Raw genomic sequence first — 24,582 nt, 5'->3', positions numbered from 1 at the left:
TTACACTAGGCATGGTACACACTCGGGGTTGCAGCAGCGGGCTACCATGCCCTGCCTAATTTTTTGAAGATAAGTGTGTTTAAAACTCAGAGGAAAATAATAGTTTTGTAGAAAAATATTTCTTTGAAGATGAGTTTCCAGAGAAAAGTGTGATATTTGATATGAAAGGGACTGATGGGATTTGGGAATCCACACTCCGAGACTCTTGTCTACTCTCTCCTCTCCTCTCCACCAAAGAAGACAGAAACTTGACTTTTAAGTATTTTATTCTTTGTTTTTATTTATTTATTTTTGAGACAGAATCTCACTGTGTAGTCCAGGCTGACCTTGAGCTCACTTATGTAGCCCTGGCTGGCCTGCAACTTGGGGGTAATCCTCCTGCCTCAGCCTCCTGAGTGCTGGGATTACAGGTGTAAACCAATATTCCTAGCTAAAAACTAGGATTCTTGTCTATACCAACAGTTAGGATGGAGTAGAGCCCACAGAATTTAACAGCTTCATTGCCTCAGTGCTACAGATTTTTTTTTTTTTTTTTGTACTGGAAATCGAACTCACGGCCTAGTGCTTGCCAGGCAGGCGCTAAAGCCACTGAGCTAAATCCCTGGCCAATGCTATGGATTTTTTTAAGCAGTACTACAGTGTGAACTCAGGGCCTTCACACTGAGCTCTGTCCCCCCAGCCCTTCTTTATATTTTTGTGACAAGCTCTTGCTGAGTCACTAAGATATCCAAACTGGGTTTGAATTTGAGATCCTCCTGCTTTAGCCTCCCAGAGTGACATATTATATGCCGAGCTAATCCTTGTGAAATCTGGTAGATGTTACTGTGTTGTTCTTTTTTTTTTTTTTTTTTTTTTGGTACCAGTGATCAAACTTGTGACCTCACACTTGCCAGGCAGGAGCTTATGTTGCTAAGCTAAATCCCTGGCCTATTGTGCTCTTTGGACTTAAATATTTTCTATTAAATATTGTGAAGGATAGGTACATGCATATTTTATCTGACACACTGGGTGATGAGCTGGGCATGGTGGCACAGGCCTGTAATCCCATCCGAAGCAAAAGAATCCTTCGAGTTTTAGGCCAACCTGGGCTACATAGTGAATTCAAGGTCAGCCTGAACTGCATAGCAAGACCTGGTCTCAAAAAACAAAATTGAGGGGCTGGAGATTTAGCACAGCGGCATAAGCACCTGCCTTGTAAGCAGGCAGTCATGAGTTCTATCCCCGGTACCCACAAAAAAGGAAAAAGAAAAAAAAAATTTCTGAAAAAAAAAAATTGAAGGTGCGCGTAGTGGTGCAGGCCGGTAATCCCAGCACTTGGAAGGCTGAGGCAGGAGGATCACTGTGACTTCAAGACCAGCCTACGCTGCAAAGTGAGTTGAAGGCCAACCTGAACTGCATAGTGAGCTCTTCTCTCAGAAAGACCCTCCCCCAAAATTTGATGATGATACCAATAGAATGAGATAAAATCATTAAAAGACCTGGACGGCACAGAAAGTTTCTGATGGTATAATCTGTTATCTTGATATTCTTTATAATCACCTTTTCTTAGTTAAATGAAAAACTATAATTGTATAGCTTTTAGGCCTTGATAGATCTGAAACCCACTTGATCCTTCTGTAGCTGTTTACAGGCCTCTTCCATCTGACAGGCAGCGTGGGGGTGACTGTGTTGTATAAAAGCTGATTTCATTGCCCCATTGAGCCTGCAGCCTTGTGAGAAAGACAGATATTAGTCAAATAGTTACGTAGGTGACTGAGCCATGTCTGATACCATTGGGAATGGCCCACACGTAAGAGCAGGACCCCAGCTGGGAGCCAGGTAAGGGACCGAGGATGCCATCCTTCAGGAAGTGTCTTTTATTTTTTTTGAATGGTGACTATTTTATTTTATTTTATTTTATTTTTGGTACTGGGGATCGAACTCAATGATCTCACGCTTGCCAGGCAGGCACTTACGCCGCTGAGCTAAATTCCCGGCAGGAAGTAAGTGTCTTGAAGTCACACATACTGAAAGTTCTCCATGCAAAGAGGAAGAATGAAAATGCCCGCAGAAGCCAGCACACAAAGGCCAGTGTGCTGCCCAGAGATCACAGAGGCCTTCCCAGGGCTTGAGCCATCCAGGATTACATTAAGCTGCATTTCAGGAGGAAGTGGGGTCGCTTGAAGGCAGCATCCTTAGATTTGTCTTCTGCGAGGATCATTCTGGGAGCATTAGGGAGTGGAGAGGGACCCGGAGTGTGTGTGGTCTAGGGAGAGCTGATGGGGCGGGGCCGGGGGCTGTGTGTGACTCCAGGGCCCTGCAGGCAGGCTGTGGTGCCCTTGCCGAGAGTCCAGCCAGCCAGAAGGGCAGATGCAGTGGCAGGCCACTGTAATCATTTCTGTGTGCTTTTTTAAACAGGGCAACTTCTTTCAGAACATTGGCTCCATCACCTTGTTTGCTGTATTTGGTACGGCGATCTCTGCTTTTGTAGTAGGTGGAGGAATTTATTTTCTGGGCCAGGTAAGAAAAATATCTTTGAAAGACTTTGACAGTCTCACCTTCTGAGAGCTCCAGTAGGAAGTGGGGTGGGGCCCCCTCCTGGGCCTGGGTCTGCAGTCTCCCTGACTTCCTGGAAGGGCTCCCCAGTGCAGGAGGCACAGCAGGAGCATGCAAGGGTGTCTCTAAGCACTTTCCCAGCTAGGGTTGTAGTGTCTGGAACTGAGTGAATCTTTCCCACAGTCTCCCAAAGTAGCTCAGTAGTGTCTTAAACTGAAAGGCCTAACGATGCAGCACATGACAGACTGTCATGGGTTGCCGCTGGTAACAGTATCAGCTTTGTTACAGAGTTGACAGAGTCAGGTTTGAATATTTTTTAAAATAATAATTCACTTTTAAATCAGAGATGATTCTGAGTCTTTTCACTCAGTTCTGAGCCCTCCCCCGTAGAATTATATACCTCGGATTTCCCCACTTTACAGACCACTTGGCAGCGGCCAGTCCAGTCTTCTGCACTTTGAGCTTTGAATTAAATATGCATGAACCCAGATCAGATGCACCTAGGAAGCAGTGCCTGCAGATCTGCGCCATGCATGTCCATGCACGTGCCAGTTCCTTTACTGTCATTTGCAGAAAGTTTGCTGCCCCCAGTGTCCAAAGCTTGCGGCTCAGGCCCTGGGCGGCCAGCAGAGCACTCCTGGTGTCAGCGGTTTTCTTCTCGTGGTAGCTGAAGCCCATTTCTGCTGACCTCCTCCCCCGTCACTGCCTAGACAGCACTGGAAGGAACAAATCTGTCTTAATGCAGCTTTCTTCGTTGTTCAGCTTCTCGTATCAAAGAGGAATAGGGAAGAAAACTGCGTAGCTGGGCTTGGAGAGTGTAGCATTCTGTTCCCTGTTTTTGTGGTATGGTGATTGAATGCATGCTTAACCCAAAACTTAGGTGTTTTATTTTTAAAGTGGTTTGGGGACTGAAGATTAATGTCCTTATTAGTTGGTAATAAAGCACTGATGGACATTTTAATCTTCCTGACTGTTCTCCAGGGGTTTTCTTTGTGTGTGTCTGTGTGTTTGTGTGTTTTATTTTACAGGCTGATGTAATCTCTAAACTCAACATGACAGACAGGTAAATCCTTTACTTTGCAACTCCCCTGCGGCTGCCGTGCAGGCTGGGGACGCTGCTCCATGTGGCTTCTGGGCGTGGTGCTTCACTCTTCACTCCCTCTCCCCTGCTGGTGATTTCTGCTGTAGAATCTATTCTGAATTAATTTTCATCTCTAAAAGGAATCAGAATTATATTGAGGACTTTTGAAGACTCTTAGTCTAAGCATTGCTGGTTGGGAGCACTTTAAGCTCTAGAGGATGTAACTGGGTGGCTAATTGCCCACCCATGTGCACACATACAGTGCACCACTAGCCTTTGACTATTATGGAGAAGTAGCCGTGGCTGGGCATAGTAGTGCACCCCTGTCATCCCAGCACTGCAAAGGCAGAGGCAAGAGGGTTGCCACAAGTTTAAGGCCAGCCTGGGCCACATAGTTGGTTTAAGGCCAGCCTGAACTGCATAGCAAGACCCTGTCTCAAACATACAAAAAAATCAGCTTCAGCTAATTTCCCAGTATTTCTACAGCTGTACTGTAAAAGTGTCTTTCTGATAGATTGCAACTGGAGGGGAGAATAAAGTGGGACTCTTCACTCTCAGTTTTTAGGCAAGGCTGGAGTGGCGGGCTGGTGAAGGCGAAGCAGGCAGTGCAAGGGCCCTGTGGTGATGTCCTCTTGGCCCAGAGCTGTGCTGGTGAGCATTGGGCAGAGAGTGCTGTCTGGGAGCCTGTCTAGGAATTTCCGTTTCTTTTTGTGTAATGGGGATCAAGCCCAAGGGCACTCTACCACTGAGCTATATCCCTTTGTTTTATTTATTTTGTTCCTTTGTTTTCTGAGACAGGACCTCACTCTGTAGTCCAGGCTGGCCTTGAACTCACCGCTGATCCTCTGCCTCAGCCTCCCATGCCTGACTGTTTTGTTGAGACAGGATTTTGCTAAATTGCCCAGGCTGGCATCCACCTTGAGATTCCCCTGCCTTGGCCTTCCAGGCAGCTGGGATTATTGTGTGTGTGCCTTCACACCTGGCCTGAGAATTTCCTTAATTGGTTTAGTAAGGAGCAATCTGGCATGGTGGCCTGCCCTGTATTCCCAGTTACTTTGGCTATATATATATTAGTTTTGTTCTGCTTTTTTGAGACAGTGTCTCGCTGTGTAGCCCAGGCTGGCCTTGAACTTGTGGTGATCCTTCTATCTCAGACTGTCAAGTGCTGGGGTTACAGGTGGATGTCACCATGCCCAGCCAATAATCCCAGTTACTACTCTGGGAGCAGAAGGTTCATAAGTTTGAGGCCAGCCTGGGCTACATAGTGAGACCTTGTAAACCTCCCCCAAAAGAAGGCCGTCGCGGTGGCTGTCTCAGAAAGTACTAGATCTAGTGCGGAACATGTGCCAGGCCAGGTGCAGCCCCACCAAGTCCTGGCAACATGCGGCCTCTCTCTCACTGCCAGGTGTGCAGCCCCAGGCCCTTCCTGGGGCAGGCAGAGCTCACAGTCTAGCAGCGACCTAGCTCCTTGGACCCAGACTCTTGGAACCCTTTTCTCAGAACTGTGCTCTGATATTATCCCCATTCCATTCCCATCTTCCCTCAGCCCTGCCTGAGAGTTAGTTTGGACTGTATAATTTTGAGGAAGTTTTCCTATGTAAACAAATAGCCACAGTCTGATCCCTGTTCCACAGGAGCTGGAAATAAAGCAGAACAGATGCCCCAGGTTTCTTAGATAACTCTGAACCCCACTGACATGAAGGAGGTGTCAGCACTCAGACCTTCACCGCAGTTGCGGGGGGACACCCAGCCAGAGACACAGGTGGTGCCAGACACTTGTTCGTGAGACTGAGCTGGGGTGACGGGTGGAGGGGCACCAGGGCTCGCCTGCAGACACGCGGGGTGAGGGCAGGTAGCGGGCGGGTACTCCCTGCTGTTAGAGACCGCTCCCTCAGGAGGGAGCCTGCCAGGGTGGAAGGGGAACACGTTTGCCCGAAGGCGACAGTGCTCACCTCTTCCTTGCCATGTGATGCCAGGGATGGAATGCAGAGCCGTATACAGACTCTGCCACTAGAACACCTGGTCCTGTTGAAACAGAGGTTTTATTAAAAGGCCAGTGTTTGGGGCTGGGGATTTAGCTCAGCGGCATAAGCATCTGCCTTGCAAGCAGACGGTCGTGAGTTCAATCCCGGGTACCAATAAAAATGAAAAAGACAAAAAAAAAAAAAAAGCCCAGTGTTCTGGGTGTTGCCAGGGAATCTGTTCCTGTTTTTAAATGTCGACAGCTTCTACCAGCTTCAGAAACACCAGACAGGCTAAATATGAGGCACACAGCACTTGTCCCAACTTCTGCGCTGTGAAAAACACAAAAATGACCTCGTGGCACGATTGTGGTATTAGAGATATTTCTGTGACAGAGTTCACCCTAAATGCCTGGGTGATTTCCCTAGCGCAGTCAATTTCATTCTCATTTGGTTGATGTTGCTACTTGTGGAGGTGACGGAATATGAAAGCACCCTTTAAATTTGCACTTGTCACCCCTGGCCTTGCTTGCGGAGGCCGACGTGGAAGCACTGCTGACCAGGCTGCCCGCAGCCGCAGGCCTCTGGGGCCGGGCCGTGTTTCAGGAAGGAAGGAAGGAAGGAAGGAAGGAAATTTGGCTTACAGGACTGGTGCCCCCAGGGAAATGGCTTCTGGTGTGACACCGCCAAGGCCTGCAGCTTTGGGACTCTCCTGTTCTTAGTGGTCTCAGCTCAGTCCCCTGACTGGCTCCTTCTGGCACACGGTCCCCCCATGGCAGCGCTGCTGGCCCAGGCTCACAGCGTCCCCTCAGCCACCCCTCCTGAGAGGGCCAGCCTATTCCTGGGACCTGATAGAGCGCTGATGATGCCCCTAGGGCTCCCCATAGGAAGACAGGGGTGCTCTTACCAAGACCAGGGCGTGTGGGTGCTGAACAGGGAGCGTGTTGGCTGTCCACCCTGCCGCATGTTGCACTCCTTGGGATCCAGGAGTGAGGCCATGCGAGCGGCACCCTGAGCCACGCACAGCCCTTGTGGCCCGGCTCCCTCAGGACTCGCGTTTCACTGCCCTCCTCCCCTGCACCCTCCCAGTTGCTGTGAGCAGGGGGTGAGAATAAGAGGAGGCCTCACGGCCCCGGCTGCAGCTGCTGCCTCTGCTGTGTGTCCTTTCCTCTCTGCCCTCCCACAAGCATCTGGGCTGTGCGCAGCACTGGTCGTGGGGCAGCCCTGCGAAGGGAGCACACGCAGGCAGTTTCCCCTGTGAGGATGGTGAGCCTTGGGGATGAAGTCTGAGCAGAGGCCCTGTGGGGACCCGGCCCTCCCTGAGATCAGAGGCTCCTCTGGATGAAGCTGTCACAGAAACCCCAAGCAGTACACAAAGGGCTGTGCCGTCAGCAAGGCAGCGGGCATTTCCTCCCATCTGCACCCCTCTGCCAAGGCTGCTGGGGCAGAGGCACGAGCTCCCTGCCCCACGCCCAATGTCACTGTGCCCTTGCAGACTGCATGCTTGGTAACAGTCTGGGGGCTGGTGACTACAGTAGCGCTGCACCCTCAGGCTACATATTTTGTCCCCCATTGAGTACGGGGACAGGCCTAGTGCTGCTCAGCCAGCTAGGAGGCCTCACAGAAGCCAAGGACAAGGAGGCCCGCAGGTGCACTAGAGGGAGTCGCCAAGCACCAGGGGAGAGAAACCCTCCAGACTCTCCCTGTAGCCCTGAGGTATCCGGGGGCCTGGGCCTCCATCACAGGCCTCTGCAGTCTCCTGCCACCCCGCCACCGCCAGCACCAGCGCAGCTTCCCTGTTTCACAGGCGGCCAGCCCGACTCCCAGATTCGGAGTACTCATCATCACCTCTGTCCCAAGTATCTTGGCCACTTCTTGTCACGGAGCTTTTTGTTCAAATACGTAGTTCACAGAGGGCTTCCCTGACCCCCTGACGAAGTGGGCTCACACACATCCGGCTGTCCTCAGTTGGCAGCGATGCTGGCTTAGTGCCTGCAGTGAGGGTAGGGCAAGGCCTGGGGTGTGGCGAGCACCACAGAAATGTGTGCTGGGGGATGAAGCAGAGGAGGCAGTTGGGGAGTATTTGTTGGAGGTGGCAGCATTGTGCTGGGTTCCTTCTCTGAGACCTGGAAGCCAGCACGACGTCAGCTGCCCAGGCTGTGCCTCCGGAGTCACGGTGACTGTGCTGTGTTCTTAGATGTCGCACATCAGAGTGGAGGCTAGTGCTGGTCCCGATGGCACTCAGCCTGGTGGCAGAGGCAGAGCGGAGGTCAGACCAGCCCTCATGGACTACTGGCCTCTGGCTACTCTGACCAGCAGAGCTGGGCAGCGTGCCGTGTATTTGAGCAGAAGCCTCATGCATCTCCGGGCAGGATCAGGTGTCAGTGTTGGCAGGTAGAACATGGCCATTCCCAGCTCTTCTTCCAGGGTGGCCTCTGACCCACCCTCAGTGTCCAGCAGCAGATGCCAGGGAAAAAATGCTGTCTTCTGTCACTCTTCAGCTGCCGCATGTGCCCTTGGGGTGTGTGGACCATGGTGGCTGGCCGACGCTTTGGTGTATGGGCCAGGTGAAATGCCTCACAGCGCCCGCCCTCCCTCTGTCTCCTTCCAGTTTTGCCTTTGGGTCCCTAATATCTGCTGTCGACCCAGTTGCCACTATCGCCATTTTCAATGCTCTGCACGTGGACCCCGTGCTCAACATGCTGGTCTTCGGAGAAAGTATTCTCAACGATGCAGTCTCCATTGTCCTGACCAAGTAAGTACACGCCTGACAGAACAGAGGGGCCCTGTAACAAAAGGTCAGACAGTCCGCTCAGCTTCCTGAAGGCGGCTTGTCCCCTGGGTGACCAGCCCATCTGCTGGCGTTCTGTATCTCCACCGGCCACAAGCCATCCTGCACTGCAGGGCTGTGTGAGGGTCCTGGGTCAGTGATGAGGAGAGCAGAGCCCGCCTCTTCCAACCTCTCTCTTACTGTGCCTGCTGAGCCCAGCTTCTCATCAGCATCAGAATCACTGAGAGAACTTAACCTCTGAGCCTCATTCAGCTGACCTTTGTGAGTCCAGACCTTCAGTCTTAGTGCATTCCCCAGGTGGTGATAAGCAGCCAGCCCAAGGATCAGCTTTGGGCAGCATTGTTGGAGACAAAAGCAAGAAGCTCCCAGCACTCAGGTGGCTGAGGCAGGAGGATTGCTGCGAGTTTGAGGCCAGCCTGAACTCCATGGCAAAACCCAGCCTCAGAAGGGAAAAGAAAAAGAAAAAGCAAGAAGCATGGGACTGGGTATTTATTGCAGTGCTGAAGTGCAGTGCTTGCTGTGCATGTGCGAGGTCCTAGGTTCCAGCCACAGTGCAAACAAAAGAGCAGCAGACAGAGGCTCCCCCTCACACTCCCTACTCTCCCCCCTTCACGGCTGTGCAGTAGGGGTCCTGCCGGAAGATGCCGTTGTGTAAAAGCTACTTTGGTGCAGCCAGGCGTGGTGACTCACGCCTGTAATCCCAGCACTTGGGAGGCTGAGGTAGGAGGATCCTTCTGAGTTCGAGACCAGCCTGGGCTACAAAGTGAGCTCAAGGCCAGCCTGAACTGCATAGCAAGACCCTGTCTCAAAAAGACAAAAAAAAAAAAAGCTACTTTGGAAATAGCAGGTCTTTTCAGGTGTTCACTGGCATTACTGCCTTATCTGATGGGATCTGAGAAATTAGAGCCAAATTATAAAATGTCAGAATAAAATGGTGTTCTGTAGGGGAAAGAGCCCAGGGTTTTTTGTTTGTTTTTGTTGGCACTGGGACATAAAGCTCCGGCCTTACAGAAGCTAGGGAGCTGCTTTCCCACTGAGCTACATCCCCAGCCCGAGCCCAGGTTTTGAAGTCGGGCTTCCCCAGATTCGGGGCCTATTGGTGCCAACTGGCTGTATGAGGCTGGCCTAGCCACTGTGCCTCTGGGAGCTCCTGTTTCCTCAGCCATAAAACGAGGCTACGAAGCCCTCAGGCTCGGGTTAGAGGAAGAGCTGAGGGTAGACGCTGCACTGTGTGACATGTGAGGCCCTGTCCTCCTCCTCAGCCCTGCCACCAGGAATTTCTACCATTTTAGCCTGGTTTTGCCTACCTTTGCAGGCAGAGCTTACCAAATATTACTTAATTGGAAGAAGTATTTAACAGTCTTCTAAAACCGTATGTTAGAGCATTTTTTGTTACTTTAAAAGTAATAATGTATATTCACAGAAAATTTAGTGAAAACAAGCAAAAAAGAAAAAGCTACACAAATCTTTACTGTGTATAATTATGGTTAACAACTTGATGTAAGTGTACATATATTTTATTTACATGAGCTTATATTTCAATAACATTTTCTCATTGAACAGAGTTAATACAGTAATCTTCAGGTGGGCTGGTGGCACGTACCTGTTGTCCCACCACCTGGAAGGCTGAGGTAGAAGGATTTGGGAGTGGGGTGGGATCAAACTCATGACCTTGCATTTGCCAGGCAGGCACTTGTGCTGCTGAGCTAAATCTCCAGCCCAAGGCAGGTGGATTCTAAGGCCAGTCTGGGCTACATAGAGAGTTTGAAGCCATGGAAGCTACATAGCAAGACCCTGCCTGAACCAGAACAAAATAATGATAGTCTTCTGTAACATCATCTTACTGGGTACAGTGTTGCTTTCTTTAGATTTACTATGATGTGATATATTTCTTCTCACTGGCTTTTCCATATTTGTCTTGGCACATGTTTCTATAGCTTTGTTAGGAAATTATCATACCTCATGCTACAAGACCTTTAAAAACTCTGATGGCAATGTTTTTTCTTACCTACGATCTGTTCTGAAAGCTGCTTAGTTCTCTGGGTTTTACTTTTATCTCATATCCTGCTGTGCATATTGAACATTTGTGATAAGGAATTTTGCCCAACTTGGAGATGGCATATGAGTTATTTTTATATATTAGGAGCTAAATTCAACTGCTTTCTCTCTGATTTATTTAAAGAAAAAGATCTGTCAGAGCTAGGACCTTTTGTGAACTTTTCCAGGTCTTGCTGCTACAAAAAGGCTAAGAAGGTATTTTTGAAAGAATGAGAAATGGTGGCACCATTGTATGGAGACAGATGTTCCTACTGGAAAAGTGCCTTTGAAGGCCAGATCACCTGTGCTGCCTGTTCTCACAGCTGGCTTTGGGCACAGCGTGCACCTGGTGTTTCCACCACCTCCCCAGGGAGGCGCAGGCCAGCTCAGGGGTCTCCTCACTCAGTGGCCGCAGAGGGTGCGCAGCTGCTTGGCTGCTTGGGTGGAGCCCTCTATGAGCGGCTGCTCAAAGACCAGGGGCTCTCAGGGTCTTGGTCCCTGTAGGTGAGAGCTGCTTGTAGGGAAGTAAGCGAGAGGCACCAGTGAGTGTGCAGGACTCAGGAAGGCTGTTCAGTGTGCACCAAGCCCGCAAGACCAGGGGCCACTTTCAGACCGCAGTGGGAGGAAAGGACGAGCAGAGCTGGCCTCTTCTGTTGGTGCCACCGGAACCCCAGCTGCTGGGAGCTGTGGTCCTCGTTCCCGGGCTAGGAGCTGGGGTCACACCTCATAGTTAAGAGGGGTGTTGAGAAGAGTGACCTGACACTTTCATCTTTGCAACTCAGAGAACAAACGACTACGTTTTAAGTGCTGTTACCTTCCTGAATACTAGCAGAAAGCAAAGTATTGTCTGTTTCCTTATTAACTTTAGATTATTTTGGATGTCAGTGTGTTTCAGTGGCAGTTTATTCTCATACCAGTTGACGCAGAGAACCGTACATCTTCTCTAACTACTACCTAAGAATACGGAACGGGTGGTGAAGCAGCACTGTCCTGTGAGTCTCAAGACAGGAGATGTGCGACTGTAAGAAGTAGCATGTGGAAAAGAAAGAATAACAAAACGAAAGAACAGCAAAAGATAACTAAGGATTGCCAAGTTGGAAGAGCCCAAATGTGTCTTCTTGATGTGGAGACCAGAGCCCGTGGGTAGCTTGGCCTGCTGTTAAGCTGTTAGTTTCCTTGGGCTTCGGCTCCCTCAGTATAAAAAGGAAGCAGCGAGAACAGCCTGCATTCAGCAGTGGTGACACTCAGCGTGTGGTCTGCAGTCCCCACAGGTGACAGTGACCTTCCAGAGCCCTGCTCCAAGGAGAGACCCCACAGTCCCCAAGATGAACTTTAACCTATGACCTGCGGGGAAAGACAGGAGAAAGGGAGATAGTGTGTTCAGGAGAGTCCTGAGAGTTTGTGTCCAGAAAGGCAGATTTATTTTTTGTAAGACTTCTCAGAATCTGTTTTGTTGTCCTTAGCTGTGGATCTCCAGAAAAGGCTTCTTTAGGTCTTTACCCACGTTTCCCTTTTGTCAGACATTTATGTTTCTTTGTTTGCCTTTTTGAGACAAGATTTTGCTATGCAATTCAGTCACCCTTGGTCTCACTTTGAGGCCAGGCTGGGAACCCCACCACGCCTGGCTTGTCAGAGATTATTCTGCTAAAAGTGAAATGAAGAAGTGGGACGTGGTGGCTCACACCTGTAATCCCAGCACTCGGGAGGCTGAGGCAGGAGGATCTTTGTGAGTTGAAGACCAGCCTAGGCTAGTGAGCTCAAGGCCAGCCTGAACTGCATAGCGAGACCCTGTCTCAAAAGGACAAGAAAGAGAGAGAGAGAGAGAGAGAGAGAGAGAAAGAAAAAGAAAGAAAGAGAAATGAGAAGAGCTGGACATTTGCACACACCTGCAGTCCGCACACTCTGAAGACTGAGGCAGGAGAATTGCCATGATTTGATGCCAGCCCAGGCTACATAGTTAAGTCAGTGCCAGACTGCATAATGAGATCCTGTCTCACAAAAGAAGCAAAGAACAAAAATGAAGTGCTGTCGACGATTCTTGGCTTTATTTACAGTTCAGGTGAAACACACGAGTGTCTAAAGTGTGCTGGGCCGTGCTGTAGGCCCCAGCCGGATGGACAGAGGCTCGCAGAGTGACTCACTGTGGTGGGAAAGCAGGCTGTGAGGACCTGTAAAGCTGCCTGTGTGAGGGGTCAGGGGAGTGTCACTGACCCTTGCTCTTGGTCACGGGGCAGATGACAGAGTTAGCCAGCGGAGTTGGCCCATGGGTAGCTGCCAGTGACAATGGGTCCTCCTAGAGAGGGGAGAGCATGAGGTCAGAGAGGGGAGGGAGCCTCCTCCTGCTAAGCCTGGGCTTCCTCCTGGGGCCGGCACACACTGCCTAGGAGTGGAACAGGCCAGGTAAGCATTTTAAAGAGGTCACTTGGGCTGGTAGCAAGACAGGGGTGACCACAGCAAGGGCGGCACTATCTGGAGTGGGAGATCGGAGAGGAAGGGAGACAGGTGGACACACTGAGAGCTGAGGACTGGACAGGGGGAACAGCTGATGCAAAGATAGGAGAGGACGGAGCTGAGAGTCCAGAGAACTGAGTAGGAGGATATTTACAGCAAATGGCCTCACGCATGTGTGGCATGATGCTTTTTTTTCCCTGAGGCTAAAACAGGCAGCTATATTTAATGACTTCAGACATTTTTGTTTGTTCTGTTACAGTGAAAGGAAAGTTCCTTAGTTCTTCCTCCTCAGTGTCCCCAAAGCCACCCTCACTGCCAAAAAACCCTGGTGCTGCTTTGCCTGGGGCGTAGGCAGGGCTTCAGCCTCATCCTTAGCCTGCACTCCCTGTGCACATGCCATTGACTCTGGCCTTCAGGGTGATAGGCCAGTGTCTCCCAGCCTGGCCCGTCCCGTCCCCCATCCTGCTCCCCAGGTTGGAGCCTCACTAACCCGTGTGTGTGCGCGTGTTCCATGACGTGCACCTTGCGCTGGGCCTCCCTTCTGTGAACTCTGGTGGACTCCATCCCAGCTCGGCCTGGCCCACATTCCCTTGGGACTGTGTTGCCGTCTGAGTCAGATGCCATTCTGTGCCTCTGCAGCCATTCACCCTTCCCAGATTGGCATCACTCTTATCGTTAGTCTTAGGGAGCTCCTCGGGGGCACCTACTTCAGTGTCACCTCTGAACCCCAGGAAACTAACAAAATAAGATAAGCATTTGCTCAACTGAATAATGGAATGGACGAATGCATGAATAAACCAGAAATAAGCTTTTCACACATTAATACCTGAGAACTTTATCTGTAACATTTTAACTTGTTTTCTGTTTCCTAGCACAGCTGAAGGTTTAACAAGAAAAAATACGTCAGATGTCAGTGGGTGGCAAACATTTTTACAAGCCCTTGGCTACTTCCTCAAAATGTTCTTTGGCTCCGCAGCACTCGGCACTCTGACTGGCTTAATTTCTGCTTTAATATCCTTTTAATGTGATGGCACAGGGAGTAGAGGAGATTCTTCTTGATTATATGCATCTCCAGCTATTTTCTCCTGTCTCTTAAGGGGGCAATTTTCATCTAAGGTTTTGTTTAAAGGGAAACTTTTATGCTGAGTTCTGGTTTGAGAAATGCTCTGATTCACAAATTCAAGGGTTTTTAAATTGAGCTGATGAAATGTGGCATGTTACTGCTCAAAGCTTAAAAAGCACACATCCTACTGAGTATGAGGTATCACTTAGGAGACTTCTCAGTTTCCAGAGGGCAACCACCATAAGCACATGACTTCTTTTCCACTGTCTCTGTTTGCACATTCAGAAAACTGGAAATAAAATTTTCTTTGAAAGCGAAATTGAGAGGACAGGCATAGTGGTGCACGACTGTAATCCCAGCACTCGAAAGGCTGAGGCAGGATCACTACAAGTTCAAGGCCACCAGAGCTGCATAGCGAAACCCTGTGTCAAAAAGACAGAAAAAAGAAAAAGAAAAGAAAGAAAATGAATTTTAAAATACTCTTTATTCACTGAAAATGCGTATCTGAAGGGTTAGAAAGGGGCTTCCAGAGTGAGCTCCATTGAAGTTATTTGCAGATTTTGTTGCTTCACAGCCACGAGCATTCCAGCCAGAGAAGGAAAGGCTTGTTAAAGCAACGACACCTTCACTCCCATTGGAAATTCATCCTGTTTAAAACAGGCCACCAGGCTGCTTGTGTGCACGCCTGAGCTGTGTCCCCGGGATGTGGCCGCCTGGCCCTCCCCGAGCAGGTTGTCTCACAGATGGCTGGGAAAGACGCGCCTGGTGCAGCTGTGTTTTTCTGCCATTCTGTTGAGTTTTCCCATCAGCTCCTTTGTCCAGAAGTTAAAAGCCCTGTTGAGCTGGCTGACAGCTTCTCGGCCAGACATTATTGTACCAATAAACAGAACGGAAAAGAAGAAAAACCTTGGTCCAGTTCAGTATTTATGTTTTTCAGAAGTGTTCCAAAGCCAAGTAAACAGAGAGTCTGGGCTGCAGGGCGGGCTTTAGGAACAGCATCTGCGTCTACACAGCCTCCGCTTCCGCAGGGCCCTGGTGTAGAAATGGCCAGGAATGGGGACAGTTCTTCAGCAGGACATCAGGTCCCTGCAAGGCAAGATGGTGTCTGCCCTTGGCGATCGCTTCTGGTGTTCTGGAAGTGGTGGCAGTTTGCACCATCCTCAGCACATCCGCAGCCTCGGCATTTCTAGCTCATTCCCAGTCCTCGGTGCAGCTTTTGGTTTTCCTTCAGTACGGGGAAAGGAACCCGGGGCCTGCCAGCGCTCTCGAGGCAGTCACTGTAGCGCTGAGCTCAGTCTCGCCCCATAGGTCGGTGTTTTCAAAGGAGTTGACCTGGCTTGGTTTTTAATTGCCCTCCATTTGTCTCAGGAATTCTGTAGCATTTTGTTCAATTCTTTGGTTTTTAACAACAGTGTCTTTACAAAGGAAAAATCCATAATAATTTGTCAGTTGTAACCTTGAAATGTTCCAAGTCTTTCGTATTTATTTATATATTTGAAAGGCAGCAGTTTGGTGACATCTCCGCATCTCCCCATCAAGTGCTCCGAACCCCTTTTCCTTGACCGTGTTGCCATTTACGTGCTGAAGCACATCGACCTGAGGAAGACACCGTCCTTGGAGTTCGGCATGATGATCATTTTTGCCTACCTGCCATATGGGCTCGCAGAAGGAATCTCACTGTCAGGTGAGTGACAAGGTCTGGCCATGCTGTGGCCATGGCTTACTGTCCTTACTGGTGAAAGAACTTCTGTCACTGGGTCACGTTGAGTCATGAGGAACAACAGAGTCACGTCTTAGGAGAACTTAGGTGATAACAGGGATTTGTTGGCTCCTAGGGGATAATACTCCGGATGCAGACCTGGCTGGATGGAGGGGCTCAGATAGTCACGCTGGTGTCACAGTCACAGTTCCTTGCTTTCTGTCATTGATTTTCATCCGCCGTATGAGGCTCCTTCATAAATGGCCTGCAGGAAGGAAGTGCTCTAAAGATTTCTGTGTTACCGATGAGGTAGCAATGATAGACATTAAATACATTGACCCACAATCCTAGCTGGAATTGGTCGAACAACCATTCCTAGGTGGTTGTTGTGACTCAAAAACCAATGCTTAGACTGGCCCTGGAAGCTCTTAACCATAACAGTAGGCTGAGGCAGGAGGAGTGAATTTGAGGCCAGCCTGGACTACATAGCCAGCAGACCTATTTCAGAAAAACCCAAGAAAAGAAAAAAAAAACTCATATTCAAGCCAAGTGCAGGGTTCACATATATGTAGTGCCACCTGCACAGCAGGCTGATTACAAGTCCGAGGCCAGCTTGGGCAACTTGGACTCATCTCAGAAACCCAAAAGAATGAGTGCTCGTAATGCTCCTCAAGAAAGACCATCACGAAGCCACATAAGTGCACTAGTTAGGGGGACGAGCAACACGGGACCGTGGTGTAATGCTGTTCTACTGGGGCTTACCAGACACGGTAAACCTGTATGAAGTTTTTGTTTAAGTATCTTGACTTTTGAGGCTGAGCAGTATGTGCTACTGTGCCCTGCTTGCGTCGTTTGATTTGTTTTTGTTTTTTGTTTTTTGTTTTTTTGGTACTGGGGATTGAACTCATGACCTCACGCTTGCCAGGCAGGCACTGTGCCGCTGAACTAAATCCCCAGCCCATTGTTTTGGTCTTTTTTGAAACAGGGTTTCATTGTATGATTCAAACTAGCCTTGAACTCACTTTGTGGCCCAGAATGACCTCAAACTTGCAGCGATCCTCCTGCCTCTGCAATCAGTTTTGGAATGCTTCTGCCACCCCATGGAGTAGGCCAGAAGGCTAAAATGAGGCAGTAGTTCACGGCTACACAGACAGTGAGTGGTGGCCGTGAGATTCACACAACAATCTCAACCCCAAGCCTTCTCCCTGCACCCAAGGGAGGAGGAGGTACAGTACAGTTCCCTCAAACAGGGCCTCTGGTTGTGACTCTAGAACTTGGTGCTCGCGGCTGCAGGAGGAGCGCACTCACTAGTGATCCTGGAGCCCTCCCCTCCTCTCCCAGGGTCTGTCAGCAGCCCCTGCCCACAGGCGTGACAGAGCCAGTCGCTCACCCCGGTGCAGTGGAGCCTGCACTGCAGTCGGATTGTAGGAGCGCTGACCCGGAAGTGGGCAGCTGGAGCAGGGCTCCTGCCTTCCGTGCATGTGTGCGTGTGTCTCCGTGTGCGTGTCTGGGGGCGGGGCTCTGCCCGCAGAGACACCCTGATCCCACCTGAGTGAAGGCCCTCCACAGCTGTGTTCTGGCTTACAGGGAGCCCCATTGCAGCAGCTGGTTTGACCTCTGCTACAGGAAGGCGGTTTCTTGTTCTTCATTTTCCTCCTTGTTGAGATATAATTTGCCTATAGTAAACAGCACCCATTCTAAGTATACGTTCTGCAGGTTGTCACAAATATACACAGCCATGTAGCCACCAAGGGCAGGACATGAAGGGGTCCCTCACCCCATGTGGCTCCCTGTCCGTGGTGACCTGTGTTCAGGTCCCTGTCTGTCACAGAACTGTCACTGGTTTCTCTGATATAGTCTTTGGTGTCTCATTCTTTTAAGTAACTTTTGGGCAAGTTTGTCTCTGTGCCTCCCATGTGTATGCGTTCCTCATGCAGTGCCCCAGCGCCGCTGAAGGCCTGCGGGCTATGAACATTTGTGTGTTTTCACGTCTGGGGTAAATCCCTCAGCGTCAGGGGCTGATCATTCTCTAAACACATACTCTATTAGGAACTGTAAAATGTTTCACAGTGACTGGGTCATTTTTCTGTTCCCCCAAAATGTGAGAGCAACCCCACTGCTTCACAGTACTTGTTTTAATTTTTAAAAAGTCCAGCCACCCTGACAGGCGTGTAGCAGTCCTATTGAAACATTCTTACTAGGGCAGGTCCCCAGTAGACTGCTGAGCAGGGAAGCACCCTGCTGCGGGCCCTTCCCAGGGCCCTGTGAGGTCATTGCCTCGGGCTGGGGCTGCCCCATGTCAGCTTCGGAAGTCTCTGGGCTGCTTCTCAGTGTTCTTTCCCAGCTGCTTGGAATCTCACACACACACATCACTGTGCACCTAAGGTTTCAGGGGACCTCATGGTGAATTCCGAGCTCTCTGCACAGCTGCCCATTCCTGCTTCCCTCCTAGTCTCCTCTTCATAGCCAGACAGACTGGCAGGCTCTGTGGGCTTCCCCTGCCCCAGTCTCTGAGCAGGGAGTCACCTGCAAGACGGAAGCATGGGCAGTGCCTGGGGACAGAATGGCCCAGTTCCCTTCTGCACCCGAGCTGCCTGGCATCCCCACGGGAAGACAGTGGTGTTGAACACCAGGTAGCAGGCTGTCTGCTCACCAGGGCAGCAGTAGCACCGCGGTCATTCTCCATGGGCAGAGCAGAAGAACCGCAGTGGTTTCTGGTGTGAGCTTCGGCCCCCGCTGCAGCCTGCTCTCCAAGGTCAGCTCCTGAACGTGTTTTGCCTCAGAGCAAGCAGACAGGCCTCTGCCGTTTTCCCCGAGACCTTTTATGAACTTCGGGCTTTCGTTTTTAATCCTGAGCCAGCTCGAAAGGATAATTTCATCCTGGTATCTGCCATTGGGATCTCTTTCTTCTCTTTACTGAACTTTGGTGCTTACATAAATATTACCTGTGAGTCATTGGGCTCAAGCTTAGCTATTTTTACCTCTGTTTTTCTAAATTGCTCCTCCACCCACTCAAGATTAGCTTTGAACACTTGTTGGTAAAGAAAGAGTTCATGCATCAGCTTGGAATTTGTGATTAAAATAAAGGAGTGCTTTTCTTGTCTTTTCTTCCAAGTAGCTTTGTTTTCTCTGTGTAAGGTTTGCTGGTCAAGCCGAGGGACCCCAGACGTGCTCTGCAGCGGAGCAAGGGCACGGGCTCTGCCGACTTGCTCACTGCCTGGGCACACCGCTCACTCAGAGTTTTGGAGAGGGCTTGCGTGGCCCTCTCAAGCCGTGTGGGCCACAGATTGTTCTGCAGGAGCACCAGCAGGAAAGAGGGGCAGAGCTGTCTTCCCTTCTTTTTTGTGCACCCTTATTCCTGTCACAAAGGCCTGACAGTGGGTGGCCCTCAAGGCCGTAGAACAGCCTCTCCCGAGGAATCACGAGCAGCTTCCCTAAGCCCGCCTGTTTAGCACGGGTGGGTAGGGCTGAGACTTCGCTTGTCAGTCGCTGTGTAAACGCAGCCTGCACCCTGCCTGCTCTGAGCTCTGCTTCCTCACTGTGAGGAAGACGCAGTGACAGGGCTGCCCGGGGCACAATGGTACAGAAGTGGGTATTACCGATTGCCTGACTTCCTGGCTTACCCTGTGACCCTCAGGGCACCCCTGTTGTGCCAACACAATGAATTAATAACAATCCTTTCAAAAAATTTTGTGGTTTCAATAGCACATCAGGTAATTCCCTAGTTAATGACATAGTCATTAACTTCTTCTCAGACTCTGTATTCGAAGTGCATCAGTGTGAAATTTTTTCTAGTACTGAGGGTGGAACTCAGGGCCTTCACACTGACAGGCTGAGCTACATCATCAGCCCCTTTTTATTTTTTGAGATAGAGTCTCACTAAGTTACAGAGTTGCAGAGGTGAAGCTCAAACTTGTGATCTTCCTGCCTCAGCCTCCCACAGAACTGGGATTATAGGCTTGTACCACCAAACCTGACTTCTTAACTAGTTTATTGTTCTTTCAAACTAGTTCTTAGGACCTCTTTGCCCTCTGGCTGTGAAGATCCAAAGGTGAATGGGCTTCAGCCTCCCCTTTAGACAGACATAGCCTAACGAAAGCTGGGTTGGGGACAGGGTGAAAGACGGTGCCAGGATGAGTCACAAAGGAGGGAACACTGTGGGGTGGACAAAGTGATAGGGTCAGTCAGGGCATCGCATTTTCTGGAACGTGTTGGCACCACGTTGGCCAAAGATGGACTGCACTGTACACCGCTGGTCTGCACAGCGCGTGTGCAGGGAATGCCGTTGCCAGGCTGCCTGGAGGAGATGAATTGGAGGCACTGCGTGTTCTTCAGGAATGAGAAAGATCGCGGGGCATACTGTGCAGCCTCATAAAAGGTGAACTTGAGGGCCGAGGGCATAGTGCAGTGGAAGAGCTTCCCTGGCTTCTATGAGGCCCCGCTGTGGAAAGAATTCCAAGACCTACTGTTACATCTTAGGACTCACTGGGAATGGTGAACCGTTTCCCTGGTCCCACGAGTTTAGAACACAGATAAAGGTCTTTGCAGCATTGTTACTTGCTTTCTTTGTGTGTGTGTGTGTTTTTCCTTTTTATCGGTACCGAGGATCGAACTCACAACCGCCTGCTTGCAAGGCAGGCACTTATGCCACTGAGCTAAATCCCTAGCCCCTCTGAGCTAAATCCCCAGCCCCTATTACTTGCTTTCTTAAAGGATCTTGCTTTCCTTTATGTGTGTGCACTTGGGTGTGTGGCTTTTTGAAAGCAGTTCTTGCCATGTAATCCAGGCTGGCCTCAAACTCAAGGCAATCTTCTACTCAGCCTCCCAAGTCCTGGGATGCAGGCTTGCGCCACCACACCCAGCAAGATCTTGCCCTCTTCATGGAGGGTGTTACTGTGTGTAGATAGCCGTACCTTCCAGCTCATTTAGGAAGCGGAGCCTGGGTTGCACCCCATTCACCCCATGGTGATTTCCAACTTACACAGTGGCGCTGCCGCAGACAGGATACTCTAGGTGCTGGTGACCCCTATTGCAGGAAGGAGCATGCACAGGCTGCTGAGTGTCCCCTGGCTGTGACACCTACTGTTCACCTGGCCTCTTTGCTGTGGCCCAGCTGCCCCTGCCACACACAGACCTGGGGTGAAGCACTGTTCCTCTCGGGCTGTCCAGATGGCCTTTCCTAGTATCAGTGTGTTGGGGATGCAGCCGGCCTCTGTGATCCGAATTCAGTCCCCAGAAGGGGTTTGTTTATCCATATGGAAAGTGTCATACAGTTGAGTGTCCCAGTTGTTTCCACAAAAAGTTTGAAAATTTCCCAAAAGAAACAGGTTCCTGGCATTGCTCAAAAACCCAGTAAGGCGGTAACAGTTGGCAGGCCAACCTGCAGCCACCACTGGTGGCCGGACACTGTTCGGAAGTGGTGTGACAGTGCTGCGGACTCAGCAAGCTGGGCTAACTGTGAGAGGATGCAGTAGAAGATGATGATGTAAAAGAAGCCATAAAAGGCTTCCCAAGGACCTGTATAGCGGCAGGCTGTTTCGAAGTAAGAGCGCACTGGACCTGAGCCTGAAGCATCAGATCCTGCCTGGAGAGCGCTGGACAGACCAGGAGGAGGGTAAATAATATCTGAACCACATCTCACAGGTTATTTGGGGCAGAAAAGAGAGAAGTGTGGCAAAGAATCACACAGTTGCAGTCTGTGGATGCCACTGTCTTCAAAATATTTTTATGAACTTGATTAAGCCTGAAACATACAATTTAAGAATTATTTGATGGGGCCAAGGATTTAGCTCAGCAGCTCAAGCCCTTGCCTGGTAAGCATGAGGTCATGAGTTCGATCCCTGGTACCAAAAAAAAAAAAGAAAAAGAAAAATTATTTAGTCTGCAAACATCCTACCTTAAATAAATGTCTGTTTTGATAAAATAAAAACCCAGCAGAAAACAGCATGTGTGATCCCTGCAGGGTGAGGTTCCACTCTGTAGCTACAGGGCTCAGTGCAGGCTGCTCCTTCTCCTGGGGCCCTGGGCCCCTGGTTTCCCCCTGATCTTCAGCCTATATTTTTGTTACCTGGCCCTGGCCCAGTGCCCTGGACTGAGCTGGCCAGCCGCGTCCTTTCTTTGGGAGCTGTGCCCTGCGGAAGACCATGAGCCTGGGCAGCCAGGGAGCAGGGCTTGGCAGGGCTGTGTGTCCACAGCCAGGTCTGCAGCCAGGATGTCTGCAGTGTAATTCTGGGAACTTCACTGTCTTAGAAATGGAGGTGAAGTAGTTAAGCCCTATTTCTCCAAAATCCCAAGAGTGACTTAAGACTTCTAAAGATTTCCTTGCTATATATGTATTTTAGCATCTTACTTGATTTCCTAAAAAAAAATAGACAAAAAACCTTAGCTTCCCTACATAAATACAAGCCCCTTTCCTGCTGCTACATGGGATCTACCGAGAGAACCCAGAGCCATGTCCCTAAGTCCGTGAAACCAGCTCTGACTTGGGGAGGCTGAGGCAGCAGGTTCACAAGGTTGAGCCCTGCCAGGGCAACTTAGCAACTTACCAGAACCCTGTCTCAAAAGAAGAGGCAAGAAGCCAGGAGTGGTGGCACACGCCTGTAATCCCAGCACTCAGGAGGCTGAGGCAGGCAGATTGTTGCAAGTTTGAGACCAGGCTGGAGTACAGAGTGAGCCCAAGGCCAGCCTGAGCTGCACAGTGACCACCCTGTCTCAAAAAGACCAAAAAAGGGCCAGGTATTTAGCTTAGTGGCACAAGCGCCTGCCTTGCAAGTGTGTGGTCCTGAGTTCGATCCCCGCTACCACAAAACAAAAAGGCAAGGAAAGCTCTGGCATGTAACTCGGTGCAGAGGCCTTGGGTTCAGTCCCAAGAAAAAGAAAACCAGCAAGTCCACTGAAATCTGCCCATTCCCCACACCCAGATTCCCAGGCACACTCCCTACCACTCCTGGCGCGTCACTGCCCCTTACACCTGAGGACAGCTGGGTGCCCTGGTCCTGTGATAACCACTTCACGTCCTTACGGGCACTCCTAAGACGAGAAAACAGACCTGTTTTCTGAGAGGGGAAACAGGATGCCCAGGTCACCCAGCTGGTCCCAGAGCAAGACAAGACCCTTAGTTCTTCTCAGTAGCCTCCAGGAGGCCTCAAGTTTCCTCTCTTTTGCTTCTTCCTAAACCCCTAGGACCCAGGCTCTGGGGACTCATAGGAGTGTGCATCTGGTGTGGGTGTCACATGCAAGTGCACTGCAGTGTGCTCATGCCTGTTGTCTCTGCCCCTGTGTCGCCCTGCAGGCATCATGGCCATCCTGTTCTCAGGCATCGTGATGTCGCACTACACACACCACAACCTCTCCCCAGTCACCCAGATACTCATGCAGCAAACCCTCCGGACTGTGGCCTTCTTGTGTGGTGAGTTGAGCCTTGGTGTCCCTGTGTGTGTGCCCACCCGGAGTGAGTGGGCTTCCTGGCCTGCTATGGGGTCTGCGGCAATGTCCCCTGGCAGCAGGGCACCCACCGCTCATCCTGGGCTTGTCCCTCCAGCTGTGCAGTTCCATAAAGTAGGCCTAACACCTGCTGAGTGGAACATTGATGCCAACAATTTTAAGACCAAAAATAATGCAAACTACTGATTGTGAACATTTGAGACATGTGTTTCTAATGTAGGAAGGTGACATTTCCAAAATGTACTGCTTGGAAATGACATTGACGGTGGCTAGAAGAGAAAGGCTCCAGGATGAAAAGAGAATGAGGGGCTCCTGGTTTCTACTGAGCAGATTCCAGGGCTGCAAGGCTTTTCATGCTGAGGGACAAAGAAGGGGACAGTCACTGGCACTTCCCAAACTTGTCCTCAGAGGGTCCTTTGACAAAAGCACCCTCCAGGGCCAGGCTGGGGAGTTTAAGCAAGTGACCCTGGCTGCACTGTGATGGACCCCGGGGAGCTTCTGGTAGGGGACCGCAGTTGAGCTCCTCCCTGCCTCCCCCTTCCACAGAGGGGGAGGAGCCACACTCACACTGTCCCTTGGAGCTGGCCCACTGGCTGTGCCCAGCTGCCATCGCCAGCATCCCCTGGCTTTTCCTGAACTTTATCCCCCTTTGGAGCCCTGGTACCACTTTGTCACCTGCCGGGGGAGGAGGGGCTGGCCTTGCAGAGAATGGCGGCTCCGATGAGGAAGGTCCGATGGCCAAGCCTAAAGGTTCTGACCCTGCCCCTCACATTTAAAAAAATCCACAGCAAAATAGCCATCAAATTCTGTTTTATAAACTAAGTGTGAGTCAGGTGTGGTGGCTCATGCCTATAATCCCAGCACTTGGGAGGCTGGGGCAGGAGGATCGTTGCAAGTTCGAGACCAGCCTAGGCTACAAAGTGAGCTCAAGGCCGGCCTGAACTGCATAGCAAGACCCTGTCTCAAAAAGACAAAAAAAAAAAAAAAAAAAAAAAACCCTAAGTGTGGCAGCCCATGACTGTAATCCCAGCACCTGTCCTGAGGCAGGAGGGGTGCTGCAGGGTCAAGGCCAGCCTGGGCTAACAGAGACCATATCTCAAAACAAACAAGAAGCTCTCAATTATTCCCATCAATCAGATTGGGGAATTGCAAGACTGGAAGTGTCCATTCCTGGCATGGGGAGTAGAAACTAGGCCCGGGGAGCAGATGTGTGCAATGGGCCGTCTCTTTGGGAGACTCATTTGTTAGCATCTATCTGCGAGTCAAGATATCTGTCCATATTATATATCTGTGGACTAGAATTTGTTCTGTCAGGGAACAGCACAAATTAGATGTGAGAATGTTCTAAATGCACTGATTTGGAATTGATCACAAAAATACTTTAAAAATGTTTAAGGAAGGAAAGGGGTGAGTATATTATCCCACATGTGGGCCTGTTTTTTTTTTGTTTGTTTGTTTGTTTTTTTAAAGATCTACATTGGAAGACAAAACATCACTGAAATGTTTTAGAACAAGCTCACT

General features: G+C 50.2%; 1 protein-coding gene across 1 annotated transcript in view; it reads left to right on the top strand.

Moving 5' to 3' along the window:
• The window catches only part of Slc9a8 (solute carrier family 9 member A8), a 61,287-nt gene that overhangs the window by 26,186 nt on the left and 10,519 nt on the right, over positions 1 to 24,582 (top strand). The window contains exons 6-11 of the mRNA XM_005002814.4: positions 2,398 to 2,499; positions 3,564 to 3,598; positions 8,189 to 8,332; positions 13,729 to 13,867; positions 15,498 to 15,603; positions 22,910 to 23,026. Coding sequence (XP_005002871.1) covers positions 2,398 to 2,499; positions 3,564 to 3,598; positions 8,189 to 8,332; positions 13,729 to 13,867; positions 15,498 to 15,603; positions 22,910 to 23,026 — 643 coding nt within the window. The remainder of the gene's footprint in view (positions 1 to 2,397; positions 2,500 to 3,563; positions 3,599 to 8,188; positions 8,333 to 13,728; positions 13,868 to 15,497; positions 15,604 to 22,909; positions 23,027 to 24,582) is intronic.

The sequence above is a fragment of the Cavia porcellus genome, unplaced genomic scaffold (assembly GCF_034190915.1).
Source record: "Cavia porcellus strain 051 isolate PalLab524CR breed Dunkin Hartley unplaced genomic scaffold, mCavPor4.1 scaffold_5, whole genome shotgun sequence".
In the NCBI taxonomy this organism is placed as follows: Eukaryota; Metazoa; Chordata; class Mammalia; order Rodentia; family Caviidae; genus Cavia; species Cavia porcellus.
The sequence above is the reverse complement of the archived record's forward strand: the minus strand, read 5'-3'. Positions and strand labels throughout refer to the sequence as shown.